A 27,560-nucleotide genomic window follows, 5' to 3' on the forward strand; every position below is an offset into this window, starting at 1 on the left:
GCACCAGGTCTGCCAGCAGTCAATCAAAGCCTTGCTGGTATTCAGTTGGTGTGCAAGCCCTTCCTTGCCGTCCACAGCACCTACCCCTGCCCCTGGAGTGTGAGGAGGTGCCTTGAGCCCAGTGGGAGAGAGGAGCAGAGGGACTTGCCTTGTCTAGGCTGCTGTGCCAGCACAACTCAGGGAGTCTGTTGGAGGGCCACTGAGGTGTTTGGGGACTGGAGTGGGGGGAAGAAAGATGGGAAACTCTGAGGTCCACCCTTACTCTCTTCTCTAGTGCTAAGAAGAAACCTTCTCACCACTTGTGTGGCTTCTTGCTTCCTCCTTTGGAGAAAGAGCCCTCCCATCTGGCTTGAAGTCTCCCAAGTAGCTTCTGAATGAGAGCCTTCAGACCGATTTGCAGGGAGAAACTCTTGTCTGCCTAAGACACTGGCCCAAAGATGCCTTTGAGGTACACAAAGGACACAATGACATCTGGGAATACCCAGAACAGCTTTACTGTGGTCAACCTGTGCTGAGGTCAACATGAACTATGCTTGATGGGGATACATAAGCGGCCTTGTGGGATGAGGGGAGAGCAGCAAATGCCACTGACTGCCGTGAGGGTTTTGGAAGAGCCACTTGAAACTTGTACCTTCATGAAGAGGCTGCTTCCATGACATGGAGCAGGAACCTGGATGCTGAATGTCAGACTTTTTGATCAAATGAGTCAGTCTATTTAAACCATAACCAAACCAAGCCAAAAAAGAGCAGTGCTTTGGCAGGCCCAAGCATTTTGGAGCTGTTCTGCGTTGAAAGTGTAAAAGGAGTCAGCCCCATCCACGTTCTCCTAGGAGTTTCTTCAGAGTCTGTTCACAGGATCACAGACTGAAAGCCAAAGCCCCGTTAGAAGTAAATTTTGCCAGGGACAACAAGAGTAACAAGAAGCTTCTAGAGGTCCATCTCTAGGTGATAAAAGGAAGGCAAAAAGGAAAAGGAAAACTGTGGGCCCTCTCCAGAAGGAAACGAGACACCTGGTCACCTGGTCACCTGGTCACCCAGGATATGGAGAAGGCTGAGGTACTCAATGGCTTTTTTTGCCTCAGTCTTCACTGGCAAGAGCTCTAGCCACATAGCCTGGGCACCAGAAGGCAAAGGCAGGAAGTGGAAGAATGTTCAACCACACCCTGTAGCAGAAGATCAGGTTTGAGACCAGCTAAGAAACCTAAAGGTACACAAGTCCATGGAACCTGATGAGATACATCCACAGGTGCTGTGGGAACTGGTGGATGTGATTGATAAGGCACTATCCATCGTATTTGAGAAGTCATGGCAGTCTGGTGACGTTCTCACTGACCGGAAGAGGGGAAACATAACCTCCATGTTTAAAAAGGGAGAAAAGGAAGACCTGGGGAGCTACAGGCCAGTCAATCTCACCTCTGTGCCTGGCAAGATCACGGAGCAGATCCTCCTGGAAATTATGCTAAGGCACATTGAAAAAATAAAGGGGTGAATGGTTACAGCCAGCATGGCTTCACTAAGGGCAGCTTGGGCCTGAGAAATCTGGTGGCCTTCTACGATGGCGTTACAGCATTGGTGGATAGAGAAGAGCAACTGACATCATCTACCTGGACTTTTGCAAAGCATCTGACGCCATCCCCCATGATATCCTTGTCTCTAAATTGGAGAGACACTGATTTGACGGATGGACCACTTGGTGGGTAAGGAATTGGCTGCATGATCACGCTCAAAGAGTTGTGGTCAACAGCTCAACATCCAAGTGGAGATCAGTAATGAGTGGTGTTCCTCAGGGGTCGGTATTGGGACCGGCGCTGTGTAGCGTCTTTGTCAGTGACACGGGCAGTGGGATCGAGTGCACCCTCAGCAAGTTTGTTGACGACACCAAGCTGTGTGGTACAGTCAACATGCTGGAGGGAAGGGATGCCATCCAGAGGGACCTGGACAGGCTTTAGAGGTGGGCCTGGGCAAACCTCACGATGTTCAACAAGGCCCTTCAAGTGCAAGGTCCTGCATCTGGGCGGAGGCAACCCTAAACACAAATATAAACTGGGAAGAGAATGGATTGAGTACAGCCTTAAAAGAAGGAGCTGGGAGCGTTGGTTGATGAGATGCTCAACATGAGCTTCCAATGTGCACTTGCAGCCCAGAAAGCAAACCGTATCTATGGGCTGCATCCATTAGGACACGACAACACTGTGACCCACCGATTTCCTACGGGTATACCTGTATATAACTTGCACATTCTAAAAATCCTTATTCACAGGAAATCCTACACCATCAGCACTCAGGCAGACCACACACCTCCCCAGGAGGCTTCACAAGTGCAGAAGTGGCTCCCAAACCTGGAACTGGCTTCTTCACCTCAGCTGCTCCCTTGGCTGCCCATCCTTGCTTGGGCCCCCAGCAGTTCCCACACATCCTACACTTTGAGCAAGCCCCACACCTCAGTGGAAACAGATCTGAGAGAATGGAGGGCGCTCGCAGAAGGGAAACTGCTTGCACAACTGGTTGCAAAGTTACATCAATGTGTCCTTGGAAAATCCTCCCTTCCTCACACGCTCTTCTCAGTACCCAGGGGAAAAGATCTGCGATACCACAGAGAGCTAAGACTTACTCCAAAGGCCAGGCGTGTTTATTCACCATACCGTGTTTTCAGGGTCTTCTTTCCTTCTGTAATTATTAATCCTTTCACAAATAGCTGGGGGTGAGCTGCTGCGCGGCCAAAGGTTGCCCCTTGGCAAGGAGTGGAAGCCCGAGCGGTGCTGTGAGTCTCCTCCCTCCACCCCGGCCACCAGCACCTGGAGGCTGCGCCTTTCAGGGGGCACAGGGGACTCCCTGCTCGCAGGGGAACCTCCCGCTCTCCGGCGAGCTCTGGTCCCTCGCCAGGACGCCCGCCGCGCTCCCTGCTTCACCCTTCAGCCGCAGCCGCGGGGCCAGGAGCGCTCGGGGCCTCGACGCGAGGTGCAGGTCCGGCCAGACAGACGGCAGCTCACCTCCAGCCTGCGCCGCTGCCAGCTCCTCGCACACCACATGGCCACTTCTGGAAAAGTAAGGACACTCGCTGCTTTCTCCCTTTCCCCCTTCCCGTGGAGATGCTCTGGGAATGGCTCAGCCTGCACACGTGCGCTGCGCACCACCATCGCCCTGACTCCCCCAGCTCCCCCAAACCTCTCGGCACCGCGCGAGCCTCGGCTTTCATTCAGCTGCAGCTTGCCAGGACCTGAGCGAGGTTCTGGGCTCTGCGTGTCTTCTGCCCCTCAGCTCAGGGCTGAAAACACTGAACCAGGAAAGCACCCTCCTGCTCAACCCCACCCGGCACTCCTGCTTTAAGGGGATACAAAGCTCTTTGGTGGGGGAATAGCCAGCCACACTCGGCCCCTGCCTCCTGTAGCGCTGGGCGGCTTCCTAGACTAGACGGCCTGTGCCTGACGTGGCTCCAAATGCTGCAGCAGCATCTCTTTACCTGCTTCTGCTCGCTGCCACACACGGTGATGCTTTCAGCAGGGGTGGGCTTTCCAGCAGCCTTATCCCGGGGAAAACCAGGCAGCTGCTTTGCTGTGGATGCACCCTGGGTGCCAGCTGCCCCCCTGCTCCAGACCCCTCGCTAGACACACGGGGTGGGATCCAGTTTCCTTCCACGCCTATTGAGCGTCGCTTGGCTTTGCGTGCAGTGGGGCACCGCCGTGTTCCCGCTCTCCCACCGCCCCAGCAGGTCCCCAGGGAGCGCGCAGGGCAGTTGTCCAGCTCTGGCAGCACGTGTGTCAGCGTGCTGCCCTCGCACCGCTTTACGCGCTCGTCCGACAACCTTCCCCGCCCCAAGCCGAAGGCAAAGCTTCCCAGCAGCCTCACCCCCCTCTCCTTCCAGGTTATCCGATGCAGAGCTGCTGTTGCCTGGGCAGTAGGCAAACCACTCTCTCTCGAGGAGGTGGAGGTTGCACCTCCAAAGGCGCGTGAAGTCCGTGTCAAGGTAAAAGCGAGGACTGCCAAGCACGAATGCTAGCTGCAGTTTCTTTTAGGGAAAAGACCGATAATCTGATTAAATGCAAACCATTTTGGAACGTGACAGCTTGTAGGTAAAGGCACAGACCTATGCACGGCAGTGCTCTGGGCAGGTGGACTGCTCACACCTGGCAGTAGCTGTCCGATGCCCTACCTGTCACAAACATCTCCCCAGCTTTTGGCACTGATGCTATTCAGGTCAACAGAAAAGGACAGTCTTCACTGGATTATCAAATTCAGTATCAAAACAATGCAAAGGACCCACCAACCATGGTGATACCCAAAGAAATCAAAAAAAGTCTACTAACAGACTACAAAAAAGACGTGGCTCCCTCTATAGCTCACCTGCTCTTTCCTCTCCAAACAGATAGTGGCCACAGGGATCTGTCGCACAGATGACCACGTTCTGGAAGGTGCCTTTCCTGATATAGATTTCCCAATCATCCCTGGCCATGAAGGAGCTGGGATTGTGGAGAGCATTGGAGAAGGAGTGACCTCTGTGAAACCGGGTAACCAGCTCACACCCAGGACTCAGCTCTCAAAGCCCATGGGGCTGCCCAGAGCTCGGAAATGCCCCCAGCAGCCTGCAGCCATGACTGGCTGCACACCAGTAGCACTGGACCACCACACACACTTCCCTCATCTGTCCCCCAAAGCGCCCGAGTCGGGCTCTCAACATTTCCTGCAGACAGAGAAAGCAGAGGGTCCGTGCCAGGCTGCTGCCATCAGGCGCTGTGACAGGCAGCACCCTCCAGGCTGCCGAGCGAGAGGCGCCTAACGCTGGCTCTGCTTTGTTGCAGGAGACAAAGTCATCCTCTTTGGCCTTCCTCAGTGCGGGGAATGCTGCTTCTGCAAGAATCCTGACTCCAACTACTGCCTGAAGTCACAGTGAGTTTGCTTCCCTTTTCCCGTTACCCACGCAGGCTCGGCTGTCAGCAGTTCTGCCACACGTGAGTGCTTTGTGTGATGAGCGACACGTGCACGTGCTCCCAACAGCCTCTCCGTGTCGCAGTGCCTGCTGCCCGACAAGACCAGCAGGTTCACGTGCCGAGGGAAACAGATCCACCACTTCCTCTGGATCAGCACCTTTGCAGAGTACACTGTTGTGCCGGAGTTCACCCTTGCCAAGGTAGCTGCCGCTGCCCCTCTGGACAAAGTCTGCTTGCTGGGCTGCGGTTTCTCCACAGGCTACGGGGCTGCCATCAACACCGCCAAGGTTGGTATTCAGCCGTGTCAAGAATGAGCACCCCGCAGCCGCCTCCGCACCCGCAGAAATGCTCTGCCACAGAAACCTCCTCCTCCCGCGGGAGGCTGACCCGACCCCATGTCGTGCAGGTAAAACCGGGCTCCACCTGCGCCGTCTTCGGCCTCGGAGGAGTTGGCCTCTCCGTTGTCATGGGCTGCAGGGCGGCCGGGGCTTCTCGCATCATCGCCGTTGACATCAACAAGGAGAAATTTGCCAGGGCCAAGGAGCTGGGAGCCACCGAGTGCATCAGCCCTCGGGACTTCAAGAAGCCTGTTCAGGAGGTGCTCACCGAGATGACCGGGTACGGCGTGGACTACTCCTTTGAGGTCATCGGGACAGCTGATACCACGGTATGTGGTCTTTTATCACACGTGCTCCTTCCCAGATCATTTACAGCATCCCATCCGGGCACATTTCACCACAGCATGAGCTTTCTTGCCTGGTGCCAGCACTTCTGGCCTTGTCTTTGCCCAGAAAGGCAATCTTCTGGCTTGGGGAGAAAATAATGTAGGAGTCTCAAACCAGGACGGTGCTTTCATAGTCTGTTACAGAAAAGAGAGTCGGTTTTTAGATAGCAGTGAGTGGCAGACAACTGAAAAGAAAGAATGCATTTCCCATAATTGTGTCTGATTCCCTTGCCTGTCCCATCAGACTGCTGCCCTGGCCTCTTGCAATATGAGCACTGGTGTCTGCGTGGTGGTTGGAGTATTACCTTCTGGTTCAGTGGTTCCCATCGATCCTTTGCTTCTGCTAAGTGGCCGTACCTGTAAAGGGACTCTGCTTGGAGGTATGAAAGTAAGGGAAAGATTTTAGACATTTCAGTCTTGTCCTTCCACAGTAATCCCTGAACTGTCTGTAGAACAGTTACCCTCTGACGGTAAATATATATATATATATACAGAAATAATTATAAATAAAATAAATAATAATAACTAAAAACAAATTATATAGATATATACACAAATAATCATATATAAAACCATACATATATACAAAGAACCCCTCCCTTGACAATTCCTTTTCCCAAGTCACAATGTACTCAGCGGTAGGGCAGAAGAAACTTTCCCTCGTAGTTGTTATCCAGGAGCCCCTTGGTCACTGGGAACGTTTTGAGCTTGGAAAGACTCAGAAACTCTCTTTGAGTTGTTGTTGCTAAAAGGTCAGCAAAGCCTGGTGGAGATGCTGAACTCCTTGTCTGCTCCTGTGTTCATCCCAGAGGACTCTTGATAGACTTTGGCACCAGACAACGCCACCGTCGTTCCCTCTCAACAGCATTTCTCCAGTCACTCACTGCGGGTGCTTTCTCCCCCTTCTCTAGGCTGGAAGATGAGAGATGCCATCCCCAAACTAGTCTCCAGCTATCTGGAGAAGAAATTTAACTCTGACTTGCTGATCACGCACACGCTGCCGATGGCTAAAATCAACGAGGGCTTTCAATTGTTACGCGCGGGCAAAAGGTGAGGATGTGACTCGCAGGAGCGAGGCGCGGCGAGCACGGCCTCCGTCTGGCAGGGCAGCGCTCCAGGACTGCGGGAGGCAGCGCCCGGCTCGCTGCCCTCACCCAGCGCCCAAGCACTGCCAGCAGGCAGGGCCCTGATCCGGGCGGTGGGAGGCCCTGCTGGAAGACGGAGGGAAGAGGCTGCCCTGGGCACAGGGACTGCTCCTCCCCGGGGTTCAGCTCAGCAGAGACCCTGCAGCCCCGGCACAGCCCCTCAGACCCCACACCTCGCTGCGGCGTTCGAAAGCACGGGGCAGGCAAAGCGGAGTGAGGAGGAAGGGGCGTCCGTGGGGACCTCGCAGCAACCGCAGAAGGGGGGAAGACTGTGCCTTCACACTGACGCACAGGAGCTGCGGGGCGGGACGGGGGGCCTTAGGCGCTCCCTTCAGCACCCTCGCTGAGTTCAGAGAGGCTGGGCGAGAGCTGAGGTGGCCGGACCCAGCCGCACCCGCCTGCCCCTCTGCCTGCTCCTGAGCACTGCGGCAGCACCTCCCTTAACTGCTCCCTTCTTCCCCCTTCCAGCATCCGCACCGTCCTGCTCTTCTGAGGGACGCGGCCGAGGGAGGACGAGCGCGGTCAGCAGCCCAGCAGGCCCTCGTGGCGCAGGCCCTGCTCTCGCACCGCCTCCCTGCGCGGGGCACAAGGAGATGAGCACGAGGACCTCGACGGCTCTGGTGCTGCTGCCTGTGCTCTCACACCCTGCGAGAGCTGCAACGCCGCCTCTCCTGAGGAAACACGTGCACAAGTAAAAGCTTTCCTCAGACGCTCCCACGCAGTGCTGTGAACAGCAGGGGCCCCAGGGGGCAGGAGGAGCTCTGCCTTGCACCCCAGGCACCGCCATCTCACCCCTCCTCTCTGCACTGGGCAACTTCCTTTGCCCCCTCCCCTGCGGATGCCTCCGAGCTGTAAACATCTTGCATGCAGACACAGCAAGCACCTTGCATGCTGATGCATGAAATGCCTTGCACGCTCACGCACCACATGCCTTGCACGCTGACATAGCAAATGCCTTGCAGGCTGACACGCCAAAATGCCTTGCATGCTGATGCACCACATGCCTTGCACGCTGATGCACAAACCAGCTTACTTAACATCTTGCAAGTTTGTTAAAAACTGCTGTGGGGGAGATAAAATAAATAAATAAAGAGTATCAAAGTAATTAAATCACTTAAAAACAGAGCTCGGATTATTCTTGAGAGACCACGTACATTAGCTCTTTTTCCCAGTGCAGCATCAATTTTCTGGATCATTGCTGAGAGAGAACTTGTGCTTAAAGGCCTCCAAGTGATGATCTATTCCATTATCATTTCAAAGTGCAACATACTGTTAAAGTATAACGTCCTTGGAGAGAACACACCTCTTGCTCAACCTCATAGCCACTTTTTGTGGCCCCAAAGACCATTATTACGTCCCTCTCCCTTATCCCCATGAAGCACTTCCTTGCGTCCTGACAACTGCATCCCTGTTTCCACAGCCAAACCACATAGCAGGGGGTTGCCAACTCTTGCTCACTTTGTCATCCACTACTTCTTGCGGGCAGTTTTCTGCATCCTACACTGGTAGTGTAACATCGTTACACTTGCACACCTAGAATTTCGCAATTACTGCTATTGAATTGCATCCCAATTCTTTAAAAGCACCTCTTTCCGTGTGCTCGGAAGTCTCTTGCTATCTGCATGTTTAATGAGCATACTCCAGTCTGACCTGGAAGTCACTGGGTAAGAGATATTAACTAGACTCAGACGACAACAGAACCTTGACAGACCCCATTCAACATATCCTGTGAATCAGACTAGCAGATACCAAATAACTAATCTCTCAGTAAGGCTTACCAGCAATAATTTCCCCAAGTGGCCAGAATCGTAGCATGGGGAGCACATACAGAATCCTGACACAAATGCTCTTCAAGATGTACTTCAGGATGCAGATTCTGGCACAGGGGGACACTTGGGTTACCTGGCATCACATGAGGCCATCAGTCAGGCTGACGGTAATCTCCCTTCACATTTTTTAAAGCCCTACCACAAAGCAACCTCATGTTTGGTTGATCTGTTGCCAGTGTGCAAGTTTTAGCTTGGGGTTTAAGTTATACACATCTCTCATCAGACCACATTTCTACCAATCAATAAAAATTATAACGATTCTAACATTTCCTTATTAATACTTCCATAGCTGGACCTGTATTGGATGGGAAACTTTTAACATTAGAAAGATCAAAATGGTCAGAGATGACTGCACATGCTCTTACACATCTGCAAGTAGAAGCGTCCTGTTTTTACTTCAGTATATATGCAAACAACAACAAGTTCTGCCCAATTCTCTTATTCTGAAATGAATAAGACAGATAGTAAATCCACACGATCTCCTTAAGACAGCAAAGTTCTCTCCTGCCTCGTGAATCACCCATTCCTAACTCCCTCAGTGTCCTGATATGTACCACGCATTTCTTAGCACTTCAAAATTTGGCACATGAAAATAAAGTCACCTATGAGCTGTGACAAACAAAAATGGCTTCTGACCATTACTTCTGTTCCCAGTCCGCTGCTTATGGGCTGTACTGCTCTGAACTTCAACTAGGAAAGTCTGGGTCTAGCCTGAGAAACACGTACTCCTAAGTAATTACACCACTAACCTGTAAAGCAGCAATCTTTTGCGGTGGGAATTATCTCCCTATGTGGACAGAATTTTTATTCTTTGATAGCCTCACAAGACTATACATTATACCTGGTTCAAAATCAGCTGAAGACAAAGAGCTGTAATTCCATTCAGCATTTTGGAAGCGTTCAATTAACTGCTGACCTTACTGAGTGACTGTGCTATGCTTGCAAGTTATACCACACTGTTGTCAAATTTCAGCACCGTTTGTGTGCCTTTTTAGATCAACACAGCTTGTAAGATGTTTCCAAACTAATAGTCTTTAGTCTGAGTGAGTTTTCTGTGACATCCTTCAAGTTAACAAACTCATCTTCAAAAAAGAATGGAGTATTGGTTTGTAGTCACCAGAGCCATACATCCAAACCAAGAAACAAGCAGTTCAAAATAAATATTGCACGGGCATTTGTGTAAGAACAGCAAAATTGTGTTAGTACAACTTCAACGTTCAGTTGCACAGAGCCTGCCTGCAAGAGAATTTATGCACATTTTCTCTTGTAACTACCATAGGTCTCAAACACTCAGTCTTGACTCCAAAATGTGCTTGCGCCAGATCTTCCATGTGGCTACAGATGTCCTTCAGCATACGTGCCCTGCAGAGCAGGCAGGGAACACACCGACTGAATGGCAGTGGGACTGTTCCCGGAGTCCACAGTGGAAATTGTACTGGGAGTCACTGTGGCTTGCTTTGGAGAAAAATGCAAACAGTAGCAGCAAAAATCGCACGATCCCCCTTGCATTTCTCAGTGATCCAATTCTTCTCCAATCCATGGCACCACTTTCATACTCCTCACATACCAGTGTGGTTGGCTCCATATGTTCCACATGGTTGTGCCACGGCACGTTCAGGTGTATTGGATGGATCACTGCCAGAGGTGATGGTGCCTCCTTTAAAGCCCCTGTTACTGCCACCCTTGACTATGGCTTGCCTCAGATCCTTCCCTGCCACTCCTCTGCCACTATCCCTGGATATGGCATCTGCCTGTTCTGCAGCCATGCCTGGTGAGCCTTCTCATGGACTTTCAAGCTCCCTCACACCTGGCACACACAGTACATCATACAGGGCAACTCAGGATATATTGTGGAAAGAGTTATCATGAGATGAACAACCACTCTTTATCTGACTTTTGTTTTCTTGGGCTGCATGATTCTCAAGGCATTGAAAATTAATATCATCTGTTTTGCACAGCATTCCCTCCCAATTTTCATAATAATAGTAAAAAAAATAGACATATTAGTCACCTCTGACAAAGAAACTTGACAAACGTGTTGACTGTACGCAACAACTTTAGGGAGAGAAATCATAGAATCTTGGAATCAGAGGGTGGTCTGTGTTGGAAGAAACCTTAAAGACCATCCCACTCCAACCCCCTGCAACGAGCAGGGACACCTTCCACTAGAAAACCTTATTCAACGCCGCATCCAACCTGACCTTAAGCACTTTTGGGGATGGGGCTTCTCTGGGCAACGTGTTCCACTGCCTCACCACCAACGGAAGTGTTTAAGGCCAGGTTGGATGGGGCTTTGGAAACCATTGTCTAATGAAAGCTCTCCCTGCTCATCGCAGGGCAGTTGGAACAGGGTGGTCTTTCAGGTGCCTCCCAACCCCAAAACATTTTGTGAGCCCAGGACACTAACACCCAGCCTTGTGCACTCAAGGTCAGCTACCCCCAGGACAGAGACTCTGCAGCCTTTCTGGACACCAGAGCTGTCTGAGCACCCCTGTGGGGACAATCGCTTCCTTTTTGCTGCCTGGGCTGTCTCCACCTGCAAGTGTGGGCCTGGTGCTGCTCACGTTTCTGCCACAGAGCCCCTCAGAGAAGATGCAGGCTTCATCTTCTCTACTCCCTCCCAGCAGGCAGCTGCAGGCAGCTGTCAGGTCCACCCCTGAGCCTTCTCTCCTTTGTGCTGACCAAAGGAGGTCCCTCAGCCTGCCCTTGTATGCCGTGTGCCCCGGCCCCTCACTCCCTCATGTGCCCTGGGCTGGGCCCACTCCACACCCATCAGTATCTTTCCTGTCAGGGGGAGACCAGAGGGGGATCCCGGAGCCCAAGTGCAGTCGCAAAAATGACACCAAAAAGCAGAGAGGAAAGCGGATTTACCGGTTTTTATTGTTGTTTTTGTGGTTGTTGTTGTAATGTATTTATTTATTATTTTTATTATGATTATTTTATCAGTTTGTTGCCCCGTCCTGGGAAGAGCTGGTAACCAAGCGCCTTGAAGGGTCTTTACGCTGCACTCCCATGCTGCTTCCTGGCAGACCTGAAGGCTTCTGCTTCTGCAGAGGAACAGCTCTCTGCGTGCCCGTTTCGAGGGATCTGCTGCTGTTCTCTGTGCACCGCCATGCAGGGCGCGGGTTCATCTTCAAGCACCTCTTGGCAGCCTTCTTGTCCTCAGACCGAGACACCCCACGCCAGGCGTGGCCTTCGGAGGGCTTCTCCTGTCGCCCGGTGCAGCAGCCCAGAGGAAGCCGAGTGCGCTCTTGCCCAGCGCTCGGGACTCCGTGCAGAAGGGGTGACACCTCTCCAGGAGAGGTGGGGAGGGGGGACGGGGAGACGGGGACAGGGGGTGGGAGAAGAGGCCATCGTGCAGGCAATCCTGCGTGATGGTTAAGGGATGGCCTCTTCCCCCTATCTGCGGAGGCGGAGGCAGGGCCGGGAGTACGGAGCGGTCCGGGCGGTTCTGCGATGGCGATGGTGGTGCCTCGCTGGTGGGAGCCCTGGCACGATGGTGTTGTGCCACACCAGATGGGCTGGAGGTGGATCCACCTCCATCGGCTCTTCCTCCTCCACAGGTGGATCCACCTCCATGGGCTCTTCCTCCTCCACAGGTGGATCCACCTCCATGGGCTCCACACCAACCGCCACGGCCGCTCCACTGGCGCTCCTCCGCCTACACTTCTGCTTGTTATCCATAAACGAATTGGACCCACCAAAAAGCGGGCAGCTGTCGCCCCAAGACCTCTTAAGTCCAACCATCGTTGGCAGTCGCTAGAGATCTTGGGAGATCAGCGAGCGGTGTGCCAGGCGCAGGGGCTTTTATAGGCCCCAGAACAAAGGGGGGCGGGCAGATGCCCTGTGACATCGGGAGAATTCCGTGATGGCCGCCATGATGGCGCGCCACACCCCAGACCCAACATGGCCGTGTTGGGAGGGGGCTCCTGGGACCTGGTGACATCAGGAAGCCTCTGTAATGGCGCGCCACGCCCCAGGCCCAACATGGCCGTGTTGGGAGGGGGCTTCTGCAGCCTGAAAGAGGCCCTCGTGTGGAAGGAGGATGGTCAGGGGGGCTGGGGGCCCCTTTCCTGGGGGTGTCTCTCCCGGGCCATTTTGCTTCCCAGAGAGACAGGCTGCCCCTTGGGCACTGTGACTGCCCTCTGCCTCCCCTCGTGTGCCCTGGCCTCCAGCCCCCTCCTCATCCCATGCCTGGCGTTCCTGTGCAACAAGATGGTGGCAACAACATTTCGGGAAGGGCAGCGGTCCTCCATTAAAACCCAACCTGTTACCGCCACCTTTCCCAGCAAGTGGCACAGCCCCCCATGCTTGACAGGAGCTTGGATGGGGCAAATCATGCAGATATCCCACATGTGGGTAAGGGTGGCACGGCCAGCCTGCACCAGGTCTGCCAGCAGTCAATCAAAGCCTTGCTGGTATTCAGTTGGTGTGCAAGCCCTTCCTTGCCGTCCACAGCACCTACCCCTGCCCCTGGAGTGTGAGGAGGTGCCTTGAGCCCAGTGGGAGAGAGGAGCAGAGGGACTTGCCTTGTCTAGGCTGCTGTGCCAGCACAACTCAGGGAGTCTGTTGGAGGGCCACTGAGGTGTTTGGGGACTGGAGTGGGGGGAAGAAAGATGGGAAACTCTGAGGTCCACCCTTACTCTCTTCTCTAGTGCTAAGAAGAAACCTTCTCACCACTTGTGTGGCTTCTTGCTTCCTCCTTTGGAGAAAGAGCCCTCCCATCTGGCTTGAAGTCTCCCAAGTAGCTTCTGAATGAGAGCCTTCAGACCGATTTGCAGGGAGAAACTCTTGTCTGCCTAAGACACTGGCCCAAAGATGCCTTTGAGGTACACAAAGGACACAATGACCTCTGGGAATACCCAGAACAGCTTTACTGTGGTCAACCTGTGCTGAGGTCAACATGAACTATGCTTGATGGAGATACATAAGCGGCCTTGTGGGATGAGGGGAGAGCAGCAAATGCCACTGACTGCCGTGAGGGTTTTGGAAGAGCCACTTGAAACTTGTACCTTCATGAAGAGGCTGCTTCCATGACATGGAGCAGGAACCTGGATGCTGAATGTCAGACTTTTTGATCAAATGAGTCAGTCTATTTAAACCATAACCAAACCAAGCCAAAAAAGAGCAGTGCTTTGGCAGGCCCAAGCATTTTGGAGCTGTTCTGCGTTGAAAGTGTAAAAGGAGTCAGCCCCATCCACGTTCTCCTAGGAGTTTCTTCAGAGTCTGTTCACAGGATCACAGACTGAAAGCCAAAGCCCCGTTAGAAGTAAATTTGGCCAGGGACAACAAGAGTAACAAGAAGCTTCTAGAGGTCCATCTCTAGGTGATAAAAGGTAGGCAAAAAGGAAAAGGAAAACTGTGGGCCCTCTCCAGAAGGAAACGAGACACCTGGTCACCTGGTCACCTGGTCACCCAGGATATGGAGGAGGCTCAGGTACTCAATGGCTTTTTTTGCCTCAGTCTTCACTGGCAAGAGCTCTAGCCACATAGCCTGGGCACCAGAAGGCAAAGGCAGGAAGTGGAAGAATGTTCAACCACACCCTGTAGCAGAAGATCAGGTTTGAGACCAGCTAAGAAACCTAAAGGTACACAAGTCCATGGAACCTGATGAGATACATCCACAGGTCCTGTGGGAACTGGTGGATGTGATTGATAAGGCACTATCCATCGTATTTGAGAAGTCATGGCAGTCTGGTGACGTTCTCACTGACCGGAAGAGGGGAAACATAACCTCCATGTTTAAAAAGGGAGAAAAGGAAGACCTGGGGAGCTACAGGCCAGTCAATCTCACCTCTGTGCCTGGCAAGATCACGGAGCAGATCCTCCTGGAAATTATGCTAAGGCACATTGAAAAAATAAAGGGGTGAATGGTTACAGCCAGCATGGCTTCACTAAGGGCAGCTTGGGCCTGAGAAATCTGGTGGCCTTCTACGATGGCGTTACAGCATTGGTGGATAGGAGAAGAGCAACTGACATCATCTACCTGGACTTTTGCAAAGCATCTGACGCCATCCCCCATGATATCCTTGTCTCTAAATTGGAGAGACACTGATTTGACGGATGGACCACTTGGTGGGTAAGGAATTGGCTGCATGATCACGCTCAAAGAGTTGTGGTCAACAGCTCAACATCCAAGTGGAGATCAGTAATGAGTGGTGTTCCTCAGGGGTCGGTATTGGGACCGGCGCTGTGTAGCGTCTTTGTCAGTGACACGGGCAGTGGGATCGAGTGCACCCTCAGCAAGTTTGTTGACGACACCAAGCTGTGTGGTACAGTCAACATGCTGGAGGGAAGGGATGCCATCCAGAGGGACCTGGACAGGCTTTAGAGGTGGGCCTGGGCAAACCTCGCGATGTTCAACAAGGCCCTTCAAGTGCAAGGTCCTGCATCTGGGCGGAGGCAACCCTAAACACAAATATAAACTGGGAAGAGAATGGATTGAGTACAGCCTTAAAAGAAGGAGCTGGGAGCGTTGGTTGATGAGATGCTCAACATGAGCTTCCAATGTGCACTTGCAGCCCAGAAAGCAAACCGTATCTATGGGCTGCATCCATTAGGACACGACAACACTGTGACCCACCGATTTCCTACGGGTATACCTGTATATAACTTGCACATTCTAAAAATCCTTATTCACAGGAAATCCTACACCATCAGCACTCAGGCAGACCACACACCTCCCCAGGAGGCTTCACAAGTGCAGAAGTGGCTCCCAAACCTGGAACCGGCTTCTTCACCTCAGCTGCTCCCTTGGCTGCCCATCCTTGCTTGGGCCCCCAGCAGTTCCCACACATCCTACACTTTGAGCAAGCCCCACACCTCAGTGGAAACAGATCTGAGAGAATGGAGGGCGCTCGCAGAAGGGAAACTGCTTGCACAACTGGTTGCAAAGTTACATCAATGTGTCCTTGGAAAATCCTCCCTTCCTCACACGCTCTTCTCAGTACCCAGGGGAAGTTTCCCCTCTTCCGGTCAGTGAGAACGTCACCAGACTGCCATGACTTCTCAAATACGATGGATAGTGCCTTATCAATCACATCCACCAGTTCCCACAGGACCTGTGGATGTATCTCATCAGGTTCCATGGACTTGTGTACCTTTAGGTTTCTTAGCTGGTCTCAAACCTGATCTTCTGCTACAGGGTGTGGTTGAACATTCTTCCACTTCCTCCCTTTGCCTTCTGGTGCCCAGGCTATGTGGCTAGAGCTCTTGCCAGTGAAGACTGAGGCAAAAAAAGCCATTGAGTACCTCAGCCCTCTCCATATCCTGGGTGACCAGGTGACCAGGTGACCAGGTGTCTCGTTTCCTTCTGGAGAGGGCCCACAGTTTTCCTTTTCCTTTTTGCCTTCCTTTTATCACCTAGAGATGGACCTCTAGAAGCTTCTTGTTACTCTTGTTGTCCCTGGCCAAATTTACTTCTAACGGGGCTTTGGCTTTCAGTCTGTGATCCTGTGAATAGACTCTGAAGAAACTCCTAGGAGAACGTGGATGGGGCTGACTCCTTTTACACTTTCAACGCAGAACAGCTCCAAAATGCTTGGGCCTGCCAAAGCACTGCTCTTTTTTGGCTTGGTTTGGTTATGGTTTAAATAGACTGACTCATTTGATCAAAAAGTCTGACATTCAGCATCCAGGTTCCTGCTCCATGTCATGGAAGCAGCCTCTTCATGAAGGTACAAGTTTCAAGTGGCTCTTCCAAAACCCTCACGGCAGTCAGTGGCATTTGCTGCTCTCCCCTCATCCCACAAGGCCGCTTATGTATCCCCATCAAGCATAGTTCATGTTGACCTCAGCACAGGTTGACCACAGTAAAGCTGTTCTGGGTATTCCCAGAGGTCATTGTGTCCTTTGTGTACCTCAAAGGCATCTTTGGGCCAGTGTCTTAGGCAGACAAGAGTTTCTCCCTGCAAATCGGTCTGAAGGCTCTCATTCAGAAGCTACTTGGGAGACTTCAAGCCAGATGGGAGGGCTCTTTCTCCAAAGGAGGAAGCAAGAAGCCACACAAGTGGTGAGAAGGTTTCTTCTTAGCACTAGAGAAGAGAGTAAGGGTGGACCTCAGAGTTTCCCATCTTTCTTCCCCCCACTCCAGTCCCCAAACACCTCAGTGGCCCTCCAACAGACTCCCTGAGTTGTGCTGGCACAGCAGCCTAGACAAGGCAAGTCCCTCTGCTCCTCTCTCCCACTGGGCTCAAGGCACCTCCTCACACTCCAGGGGCAGGGGTAGGTGCTGTGGACGGCAAGGAAGGGCTTGCACACCAACTGAATACCAGCAAGGCTTTGATTGACTGCTGGCAGACCTGGTGCAGGCTGGCCGTGCCACCCTTACCCACATGTGGGATATCTGCATGATTTGCCCCATCCAAGCTCCTGTCAAGCATGGGGGGCTGTGCCACTTGCTGGGAAAGGTGGCGGTAACAGGTTGGGTTTTAATGGAGGACCGCTGCCCTTCCCGAAATGTTGTTGCCACCATCTTGTTGCACAGGAACGCCAGGCATGGGATGAGGAGGGGGCTGGAGGCCAGGGCACACGAGGGGAGGCAGAGGGCAGTCACAGTGCCCAAGGGGTAGCCTGTCTCTCTGGGAAGCAAAATGGCCCGGGAGAGACACCCCCAGGAAAGGGGCCCCCAGCCCCCCCGACCATCCTCCTTCCACACGAGGGCCTCTTTCAGGCCGCAGAAGCCCCCTCCCAACACGGCCATGTTGGGCCTGGGGCGTGGCGCGCCATTACAGAGGCTTCCTGATGTCACCAGGTCCCAGAAGCCCCCTCCCAACACGGCCATGTTGGGCCTGGGGCGTGGCGCGCCATCATGGCGGCCATCACGGAATTCTCCCGATGTCACAGGGCATCTGCCCGCCCCCCTTTGTTCTGGGGCCTATAAAAGCCCCTGCGCCTGGCACACCGCTCGCTGATCTCCCAAGATCTCTAGCGACTGCCAACGATGGTTGGACTTAAGAGGTCTTGGGGCGACAGCTGCCCGCTTTTTGGTGGGTCCAATTCGTTTATGGATAACAAGCAGAAGTGTAGGCGGAGGAGCGCCAGCGGAGCGGCCGTGGCGGTTGGTGTGGAGCCCATGGAGGTGGATCCACCTGTGGAGGAGGAAGAGCCCATGGAGGTGGATCCACCTGTGGAGGAGGAAGAGCCGATGGAGGTGGATCCACCTCCAGCCCATCTGGTGTGGCACAACACCATCGTGCCAGGGCTCCCACCAGCGAGGCACCACCATCGCCATCGCAGAACCACCCGGACCGCTCCGTACTCCCGGCCCTGCCTCCGCCTCCGCAGATAGGGGGAAGAGGCCATCCCTTAACCATCACGCAGGATTGCCTGCACGATGGCCTCTTCTCCCATCCCCTGTCCCCGTCTCCCCGTCCCCCCTCCCCACCTCTCCTGGAGAGGTGTCACCCCTTCTGCACGGAGTCCCGAGCGCTGGGCAAGAGCGCACTCGGCTTCCTCTGGGCTGCTGCACCGGGCGACAGGAGAAGCCCTCCGAAGGCCACGCCTGGCGTGGGGTGTCTCGGTCTGAGGACGAGAAGGCTGCCAAGAGGTGCTTGAAGACGAACCCGCGCCCTGCATGGCGGTGCACAGAGAACAGCAGCAGATCCCTCGAAACGGGCACGCAGAGAGCTGTTCCTCTGCAGAAGCAGAAGCCTTCAGGCCTGCCAGGAAGCAGCATGGGAGTGCAGCGTAAAGACCCTTCAAGGCGCTTGGTTACCAGCTCTTCCCAGGACGGGGCAACAAACTGATAAAATAATCATAATAAAAATAATAAATAAATACATTACAACAACAACCACAAAAACAACAATAAAAACCGGTAAATCCGCTTTCCTCTCTGCTTTTTGGTGTCATTTTTGCGACTGCACTTGGGCTCCGGGATCCCCCTCTGGTCTCCCCCTGACAGGAAAGGTACTGATGGGTGTGGAGTGGGCCCAGCCCAGGGCACATGAGGGAGTGAGGGGCCGGGGCACACGGCATACAAGGGCGGGCTGAGGGACCTCCTTTGGTCAGCACAAAGGAGAGAAGGCTCAGGGGTGGACCTGACAGCTGCCTGCAGCTGCCTGCTGGGAGGGAGTAGAGAAGATGAAGCCTGCGTCTTCTCTGAGGGGCTCTGTGGCAGAAACGTGAGCAGCACCAGGCCCACACTTGCAGGTGGAGACAGCCCAGGCAGCAAAAAGGAAGCGATTGTCCCCACAGGGGTGCTCAGACAGCTCTGGTGTCCAGAAAGGCTGCAGAGTCTCTGTCCTGGGGGTAGCTGACCTTGAGTGCACAAGGCTGGGTGTTAGTGTCCTGGGCTCACAAAATGTTTTGGGGTTGGGAGGCACCTGAAAGACCACCCTGTTCCAACTGCCCTGCGATGAGCAGGGAGAGCTTTCATTAGACAATGGTTTCCAAAGCCCCATCCAACCTGGCCTTAAACACTTCCGTTGGTGGTGAGGCAGTGGAACACGTTGCCCAGAGAAGCCCCATCCCCAAAAGTGCTTAAGGTCAGGTTGGATGCGGCGTTGAATAAGGTTTTCTAGTGGAAGGTGTCCCTGCTCGTTGCAGGGGGTTGGAGTGGGATGGTCTTTAAGGTTTCTTCCAACACAGACCACCCTCTGATTCCAAGATTCTATGATTTCTCTCCCTAAAGTTGTTGCGTACAGTCAACACGTTTGTCAAGTTTCTTTGTCAGAGGTGACTAATATGTCTATTTTTTTTACTATTATTATGAAAATTGGGAGGGAATGCTGTGCAAAACAGATGATATTAATTTTCAATGCCTTGAGAATCATGCAGCCCAAGAAAACAAAAGTCAGATAAAGAGTGGTTGTTCATCTCATGATAACTCTTTCCACAATATATCCTGAGTTGCCCTGTATGATGTACTGTGTGTGCCAGGTGTGAGGGAGCTTGAAAGTCCATGAGAAGGCTCACCAGGCATGGCTGCAGAACAGGCAGATGCCATATCCAGGGATAGTGGCAGAGGAGTGGCAGGGAAGGATCTGAGGCAAGCCATAGTCAAGGGTGGCAGTAACAGGGGCTTTAAAGGAGGCACCATCACCTCTGGCAGTGATCCATCCAATACACCTGAACGTGCCGTGGCACAACCATATGGAACATATGGAGCCAACCACACCGGTATGTGAGGAGTATGAAAGTGGTGCCATGGATTGGAGAAGAATTGGATCACTGAGAAATGCAAGGGGGATCGTGCGATTTTTGCTGCTACTGTTTGCATTTTTCTCCAAAGCAAGCCACAGTGACTCCCAGTACAATTTCCACTGTGGACTCCGGGAACAGTCCCACTGCCATTCAGTCGGTGTGTTCCCTGCCTGCTCTGCAGGGCACGTATGCTGAAGGACATCTGTAGCCACATGGAAGCTCTGGCGCAAGCACATTTTGGAGTCAAGACTGAGTGTTTGAGACCTATGGTAGTTACAAGAGAAAATGTGCATAAATTCTCTTGCAGGCAGGCTCTGTGCAACTGAACGTTGAAGTTGTACTAACACAATTTTGCTGTTCTTACACAAATGCCCGTGCAATATTTATTTTGAACTGCTTGTTTCTTGGTTTGGATGTATGGCTCTGGTGACTACAAACCAATACTCCATTCTTTTTTGAAGATGAGTTTGTTAACTTGAAGGATGTCACAGAAAACTCACTCAGACTAAAGACTATTAGTTTGGAAACATCTTACAAGCTGTGTTGATCTAAAAAGGCACACAAACGGTGCTGAAATTTGACAACAGTGTGGTATAACTTGCAAGCATAGCACAGTCACTCAGTAAGGTCAGCAGTTAATTGAACGCTTCCAAAATGCTGAATGGAATTACAGCTCTTTGTCTTCAGCTGATTTTGAACCAGGTATAATGTATAGTCTTGTGAGGCTATCAAAGAATAAAAATTCTGTCCACATAGGGAGATAATTCCCACCGCAAAAGATTGCTGCTTTGCAGGTTAGTGGTGTAATTACTTAGGAGTACGTGTTTCTCAGGCTAGACCCAGACTTTCCTAGTTGAAGTTCAGAGCAGTACAGCCCATAAGCAGCGGACTGGGAACAGAAGTAATGGTCAGAAGCCATTTTTGTTTGTCACAGCTCATAGGTGACTTTATTTTCATGTGCCAAATTTTGAAGTGCTAAGAAATGCGTGGTACATGTCAGGACACTGAGGGAGTTAGGAATGGGTGATTCACGAGGCAGGAGAGAACTTTGCTGTCTTAAGGAGATCGTGTGGATTTACTATCTGTCTTATTCATTTCAGAATAAGAGAATTGGGCAGAACTTGTTGTTGTTTGCATATATACTGAAGTAAAAACAGGACGCTTCTACTTGCAGATGTGTAAGAGCATGTGCAGTCATCTCTGACCATTTTGATCTTTCTAATGTTAAAAGTTTCCCATCCAATACAGGTCCAGCTATGGAAGTATTAATAAGGAAATGTTAGAATCGTTATAATTTTTATTGATTGGTAGAAATGTGGTCTGATGAGAGATGTGTATAACTTAAACCCCAAGCTAAAACTTGCACACTGGCAACAGATCAACCAAACATGAGGTTGCTTTGTGGTAGGGCTTTAAAAAATGTGAAGGGAGATTACCGTCAGCCTGACTGATGGCCTCATGTGATGCCAGGTAACCCAAGTGTCCCCCTGTGCCAGAATCTGCATCCTGAAGTACATCTTGAAGAGCATTTGTGTCAGGATTCTGTATGTGCTCCCCATGCTACGATTCTGGCCACTTGGGGAAATTATTGCTGGTAAGCCTTACTGAGAGATTAGTTATTTGGTATCTGCTAGTCTGATTCACAGGATATGTTGGATGGGGTCTGTCAAGGTTCTGTTGTCGTCTGAGCCTAGTTAATATCTCTTACCGAGTGACTTCCAGGTCAGACTGGAGTATGCTCATTAAACATGCAGATAGCAAGAGACTTCCGAGCACACGGAAAGAGGTGCTTTTAAAGAATTGGGATGCAATTCAATAGCAGTAATTGCGAAATTCTAGGTGTGCAAGTGTAACGATGTTACACTACCAGTGTAGGATGCAGAAAACTGCCCGCAAGAAGTAGTGGATGACAAAGTGAGCAAGAGTTGGCAACCCCCTGCTATGCGGTTTGGCTGTGGAAACAGGGATGCAGTTGTCAGGACGCAAGGAAGTGCTTCATGGGGATAAGGGAGAGGGACGTAATAATGGTCTTTGGGGCCATAAAAAGTGGCTATGAGGTTGAGCAAGAGGTGTGTTCTCTCCAAGGACGTTATACTTTAACAGTATGTTGCACTTTGAAATGATAATGGAATAGATCATCACTTGGAGGCCTTTAAGCACAAGTTCTCTCTCAGCAATGATCCAGAAAATTGATGCTGCACTGGGAAAAAGAGCTAATGTACGTGGTCTCTCAAGAATAATCCGAGCTCTGTTTTTAAGTGATTTAATTACTTTGATACTCTTTATTTATTTATTTTATCTCCCCCACAGCAGTTTTTAACAAACTTGCAAGATGTTAAGTAAGCTGGTTTGTGCATCAGCGTGCAAGGCATGTGGTGCATCAGCATGCAAGGCATTTTGGCGTGTCAGCCTGCAAGGCATTTGCTATGTCAGCGTGCAAGGCATGTGGTGCGTGAGCGTGCAAGGCATTTCATGCATCAGCATGCAAGGTGCTTGCTGTGTCTGCATGCAAGATGTTTACAGCTCGGAGGCATCCGCAGGGGAGGGGGCAAAGGAAGTTGCCCAGTGCAGAGAGGAGGGGTGAGATGGCGGGGCCTGGGGTGCAAGGCAGAGCTCCTCCTGCCCCCTGGGGCCCCTGCTGTTCACAGCACTGCGTGGGAGCGTCTGAGGAAAGCTTTTACTTGTGCACGTGTTTCCTCAGGAGAGGCGGCCTTGCAGCTCTCGCAGGGTGTGAGAGCACAGGCAGCAGCACCAGAGCCGTCGAGGTCCTCGTGCTCATCTCCTTGTGCCCCGCGCAGGGAGGCGGTGCGAGAGCAGGGCCTGCGCCACGAGGGCCTGCTGGGCTGCTGACCGCGCTCGTCCTCCCTCGGCCGCGTCCCTCAGAAGAGCAGGACGGTGCGGATGCTGGAAGGGGGAAGAAGGGAGCAGTTAAGGGAGGTGCTGCCGCAGTGCTCAGGAGCAGGCAGAGGGGCAGGCGGGTGCGGCTGGGTCCGGCCACCTCAGCTCTCGCCCAGCCTCTCTGAACTCAGCGAGGGTGCTGAAGGGAGCGCCTAAGGCCCCCCGTCCCGCCCCGCAGCTCCTGTGCGTCAGTGTGAAGGCACAGTCTTCCCCCCTTCTGCGGTTGCTGCGAGGTCCCCACGGACGCCCCTTCCTCCTCACTCCGCTTTGCCTGCCCCGTGCTTTCGAACGCCGCAGCGAGGCGTGGGGTCTGAGGGGCTGTGCCGGGGCTGCAGGGTCTCTGCTGAGCTGAACCCCGGGGAGGAGCAGTCCCTGTGCCCAGGGCAGCCTCTTCCCTCCGTCTTCCAGCAGGGCCTCCCACCGCCCGGATCAGGGCCCTGCCTGCTGGCAGTGCTTGGGCGCTGGGTGAGGGCAGCGAGCCGGGCGCTGCCTCCCGCAGTCCTGGAGCGCTGCCCTGCCAGACGGAGGCCGTGCTCGCCGCGCCTCGCTCCTGCGAGTCAGATCCTCACCTTTTGCCCGCGCGTAACAATTGAAAGCCCTCGTTGATTTTAGCCATCGGCAGCGTGTGCGTGATCAGCAAGTCAGAGTTAAATTTCTTCTCCAGATAGCTGGAGACTAGTTTGGGGATGGCATCTCTCATCTTCCAGCCTAGAGAAGGGGGAGAAAGCACCCGCAGTGAGTGACTGGAGAAATGCTGTTATTATTATTTGTATATATATATATATATATGTATATATATATTTGCCCTTAGAGGGTAACTGTTCTACAGACAGTTCGGGAATTCCTGTGGAAGGACAAGACTGAAATGTCTGAAATCTGTCCCTTACTTTCATACCTCCAAGCAGAGTCCCTTTATAGGTTCGGCCACTTAGGAAAAGCAAAGGATCGATGGGAACCACTGAACCAGAAGGTGCCTCACCAACCACCACGCAGACACCAGTGCTCATATTGCAAGAGGCCAGGGCAGCGAGCTGATGGGACAGGCAAGGAAATCAGACATAATTATGGGAAATGCATTCTTTCTTTTCAGTTGTCTGCCACTCACTGCTATCTAAAAACCGACTCTCTATTCTGTAACAGACTATGAAAGCACCATCCTGTCTTGAGACTCCTACATTATTTTCTCCCCAAGCCAGAAGATTGCCTTTCTGGGCAAAGACAAGGCCAGAAGTGCTGGCATCAGGCAAGAAAGCTCATGCTGTGGTGAAATGTGCCCGGATGGGATGCTGTGAATGATCTGGAAAGGAGCACCTGTGTTAGAAGTCCACATACCATGGTATCAGCTGTCCCGATGACCTCAAAGGAGTAGTCCACGCCGTACCCGGTCATCTCGGTGAGCACCTCCTGAACAGGCTTCTTGAAGTCCCGAGGGCTGATGCACTCGGTGGCTCCCAGCTCCTTGGCCCTGGCAAATTTCTCCTTGTTGATGTCAACGGCGATGATGCGAGAAGCCCCGGCCGCCCTGCAGCCCATGACAACGGAGAGGCCAACTCCTCCGAGGCCGAAGACGGCGCAGGTGGAGCCCGGTTTTACCTGCACGACATGGGGTCGGGTCAGCCTCCCGCGGGAGGAGGAGGTTTCTGTGGCAGAGCATTTCTGCGGGTGCGGAGGCGGCTGCGGGGTGCTCATTCTTGACACGGCTGAATACCAACCTTGGCGGTGTTGATGGCAGCCCCGTAGCCTGTGGAGAAACCGCAGCCCAGCAAGCAGACTTTGTCCAGAGGGGCAGCGGCAGCTACCTTGGCAAGGGTGAACTCCGGCACAACAGTGTACTCTGCAAAGGTGCTGATCCAGAGGAAGTGGTGGATCTGTTTCCCTCGGCACGTGAACCTGCTGGTCTTGTCGGGCAGCAGGCACTGCGACACGGAGAGGCTGTTGGGAGCACGTGCACGTGTCGCTCATCACACAAAGCACTCACGTGTGGCAGAACTGCTGACAGCCGAGCCTGCGTGGGTAACGGGAAAAGGGAAGCAAACTCACTGTGACTTCAGGCAGTAGTTGGAGTCAGGATTCTTGCAGAAGCAGCATTCCCCGCACTGAGGAAGGCCAAAGAGGATGACTTTGTCTCCTGCAACAAAGCAGAGCCAGCGTTAGGCGCCTCTCGCTCGGCAGCCTGGAGGGTGCTGCCTGTCACAGCGCCTGATGGCAGCAGCCTGGCACGGACCCTCTGCTTTCTCTGTCCGCAGGAAATGTTGAGAGCCCAACTCGGGCGCTTTGGGGGACAGATGAGGGAAGTGTGTGTGGTGGTCCAGTGCTACTGGTGTGCAGCCAGTCATGGCTGCAGGCTGCTGGGGGCTATTTCCGAGCTCTGGGCAGCCCCATGGGCTTTGAGAGCTGAGTCCTGGGTGTGAGCTGGTTACCCGGTTTCACAGAGGTCACTCCTTCTCCAATGCTCTCCACAATCCCAGCTCCTTCATGGCCAGGGATGATTGGGAAATCCATATCAGGAACGCTGCCTTCCAGAACATGGTCATCTGTGCGACAGATCCCTGTGGCCACTATCTGTTTGGAGAGGAAAGAGCAGGTGAGCTATAGAGGGAGCCACGTCTTTTTTGTAGTCTGTTAGTAGACTTTTTTTGATTTCTTTGGGTATCACCATGGTTGGTGGGTCCTTTGCATTGTTTTGATACTGAATTTGATAATCCAGTGAAGACTGTCCTTTTCTGTTGACCTGAATAGCATCAGTGCCAAAAGCTGGGGAGATGTTTGTGACAGGTAGGGCATCGGACAGCTACTGCCAGGTGTGAGCAGTCCACCTGCCCAGAGCACTGCCGTGCATAGGTCTGTGCCTTTACCTACAAGCTGTCACGTTCCAAAATGGTTTGCATTTTATCAGATTATCGGTCTTTTCCCTAAAAGAAACTGCAGCTAGCATTCGTGCTTGGCAGTCCTCGCTTTTACCTTGACACGGACTTCACGCGCCTTTGGAGGTGCAACCTCCACCTCCTCGAGAGAGAGTGGTTTGCCCACTGCCCAGGCAACAGCAGCTGTGCATCGGATAACCTGGAAGGAGAGGGGGGTGAGGCTGCTGGGAAGCTTTGCCTTCGGCTTGGGGCGGGGAAGGTTGTCGGACGAGCGCGTAAAGCGGTGCAGGGCAGCACGCTGACACACGTGCTGCCAGAGCTGGACAACTGCCCTGGGCGCTCCCTGGGGACCTGCTGGGGCGGTGGGAGAGCGGGAACACGGCAGTGCCCCACTGCATGCAAAGCCAAGCGACGCTCAATAGGCGTGGAAGGAAACTGGATCCCACCCCGTGTGTCTAGCGAGGGGTCTGGAGCAGGGGGGCAGCTGGCACCCAGGGTGCATCCACAGCAAAGCAGCTGCCTGGTTTTCCCCGGGATAAGGCTGCTGGAAAGCCCACCCCTGCTGAAAGCATCACCGTGTGTGGCAGCGAGCAGAAGCAGGTAAAGAGATGCTGCTGCAGGATTTGGAGCCACGTCAGGCACAGGCCGTCTAGTCTAGGAAGCCGCCCAGCGCTACAGGAGGCAGGGGCCGAGTGTGGCTGGCTATTCCCCCACCAAAGAGCTTTGTATCCCCTTAAAGCAGGAGTGCCGGGTGGGGTTGAGCAGGAGGGTGCTTTCCTGGTTCAGTGTTTTCAGCCCTGAGCTGAGGGGCAGAAGACACGCAGAGCCCAGAACCTCGCTCAGGTCCTGGCAAGCTGCAGCTGAATGAAAGCCGAGGCTCGCGCGGTGCCGAGAGGTTTGGGGGAGCTGGGGGAGTCAGGGCAATGGTGGTGCGCAGCGCACGTGTGCAGGCTGAGCCATTCCCAGAGCATCTCCACGGGAAGGGGGAAAGGGAGAAAGCAGCGAGTGTCCTTACTTTTCCAGAAGTGGCCATGTGGTGTGCGAGGAGCTGGCAGCGGCGCAGGCTGGAGGTGAGCTGCCGTCTGTCTGGCCGGACCTGCACCTCGCGTCGAGGCCCCGAGCGCTCCTGGCCCCGCGGCTGCGGCTGAAGGGTGAAGCAGGGAGCGCGGCGGGCGTCCTGGCGAGGGACCAGAGCTCGCCGGAGAGCGGGAGGTTCCCCTGCGAGCAGGGAGTCCTGTGCCCCCTGAAAGGCGCAGCCTCCAGGTGCTGGTGGCCGGGGTGGAGGGAGGAGACTCACAGCACCGCTCGGGCTTCCACTCCTTGCCAAGGGGCAACCTTTGGCCGCGCAGCAGCTCACCCCCAGCTATTTGTGAAAGGATTAATAATTACAGAAGGAAAGAAGACCCCGAAAACACGGTATGGTGAATAAACACGCCTGGCCTTTGGAGTAAGTCTTAGCTCTCTGTGGTTTCGCAGCTCTTTTCCCCTGGGTACTGAGAAGAGCATGTGAGGAAGGGAGGATTTTCCAAGGACACATTGATGTAACTTTGCAACCAGTTGTGCAAGCAGTTTCCCTTCTGCGAGCGCCCTCCATTCTCTCAGATCTGTTTCCACTGAGGTGTGGGGCTTGCTCAAAGTGTAGGAGTTTGGATGTGTGGGAACTGCTGGGGGCCCAAGCAAGGATGGGCAACCAAGGGAGCAGCTGAGGTGAAGAAGCCAGTTCCAGGTTTGGGAGCCACTTCTGCACTTGTGAAGCCTCCTGGGGAGGTGTGTGGTCTGCCTGAGTGCTGATGGTGTAGGTCCTGCTGATGCTGATGGTCCTGTGAATAAGGATTTTTAGAATGTGCAAGTTATATACAGGTATACCCGTAGGAAATCGGTGGGTCACAGTGTCGTCATGTCCTGATGGATGCAGCCCATAGATACGGTTTGCTTTCTGGGCTGCAAGTGCACATTGGAAGCTCATGTTGAGCATCTCATCAACCAACGCTCCCAGCTCCTTCTTTTAAGGCTGTACTCAATCCATTCTC

The 27,560-nt window shown here is 53.2% G+C and overlaps 2 protein-coding genes across 2 annotated transcripts; one reads left to right on the forward strand and one right to left on the reverse strand.

Annotated features, from left to right (window-relative positions):
* The first annotated feature begins 2,319 nt into the window (after window positions 1-2,319).
* On the forward strand, window positions 2,320-8,082 carry LOC136790757 (alcohol dehydrogenase 1-like). The gene is made up of 9 exons (XM_066996401.1): window positions 2,320-3,045; window positions 3,863-3,964; window positions 4,364-4,505; window positions 4,797-4,884; window positions 4,993-5,212; window positions 5,332-5,592; window positions 5,894-6,029; window positions 6,561-6,699; window positions 7,263-8,082. Exons 1-9 carry the CDS (start codon window positions 3,028-3,030, stop codon window positions 7,285-7,287), a joined length of 1,131 nt encoding a protein of 376 aa, XP_066852502.1. The 5' UTR covers window positions 2,320-3,027; the 3' UTR covers window positions 7,288-8,082.
* Window positions 8,083-21,849: 13,767 nt separating this feature from the next.
* On the reverse strand, window positions 21,850-27,150 carry LOC136790758 (alcohol dehydrogenase 1-like). The gene is made up of 9 exons (XM_066996402.1): window positions 26,546-27,150; window positions 25,628-25,729; window positions 25,087-25,228; window positions 24,707-24,794; window positions 24,379-24,598; window positions 23,999-24,259; window positions 23,562-23,697; window positions 23,236-23,374; window positions 21,850-22,672 (listed from the first exon to the last, which is right to left on the reverse strand). Exons 1-9 carry the CDS (start codon window positions 26,561-26,563, stop codon window positions 22,648-22,650), a joined length of 1,131 nt encoding a protein of 376 aa, XP_066852503.1. The 5' UTR covers window positions 26,564-27,150; the 3' UTR covers window positions 21,850-22,647.
* Between the last annotated feature and the right edge of the window lie 410 nt (window positions 27,151-27,560).

The sequence above is a fragment of the Anser cygnoides genome, chromosome 4 (genome assembly GCF_040182565.1).
Source record: "Anser cygnoides isolate HZ-2024a breed goose chromosome 4, Taihu_goose_T2T_genome, whole genome shotgun sequence".
NCBI classification, from domain to species: domain Eukaryota; kingdom Metazoa; phylum Chordata; class Aves; order Anseriformes; family Anatidae; genus Anser; species Anser cygnoides.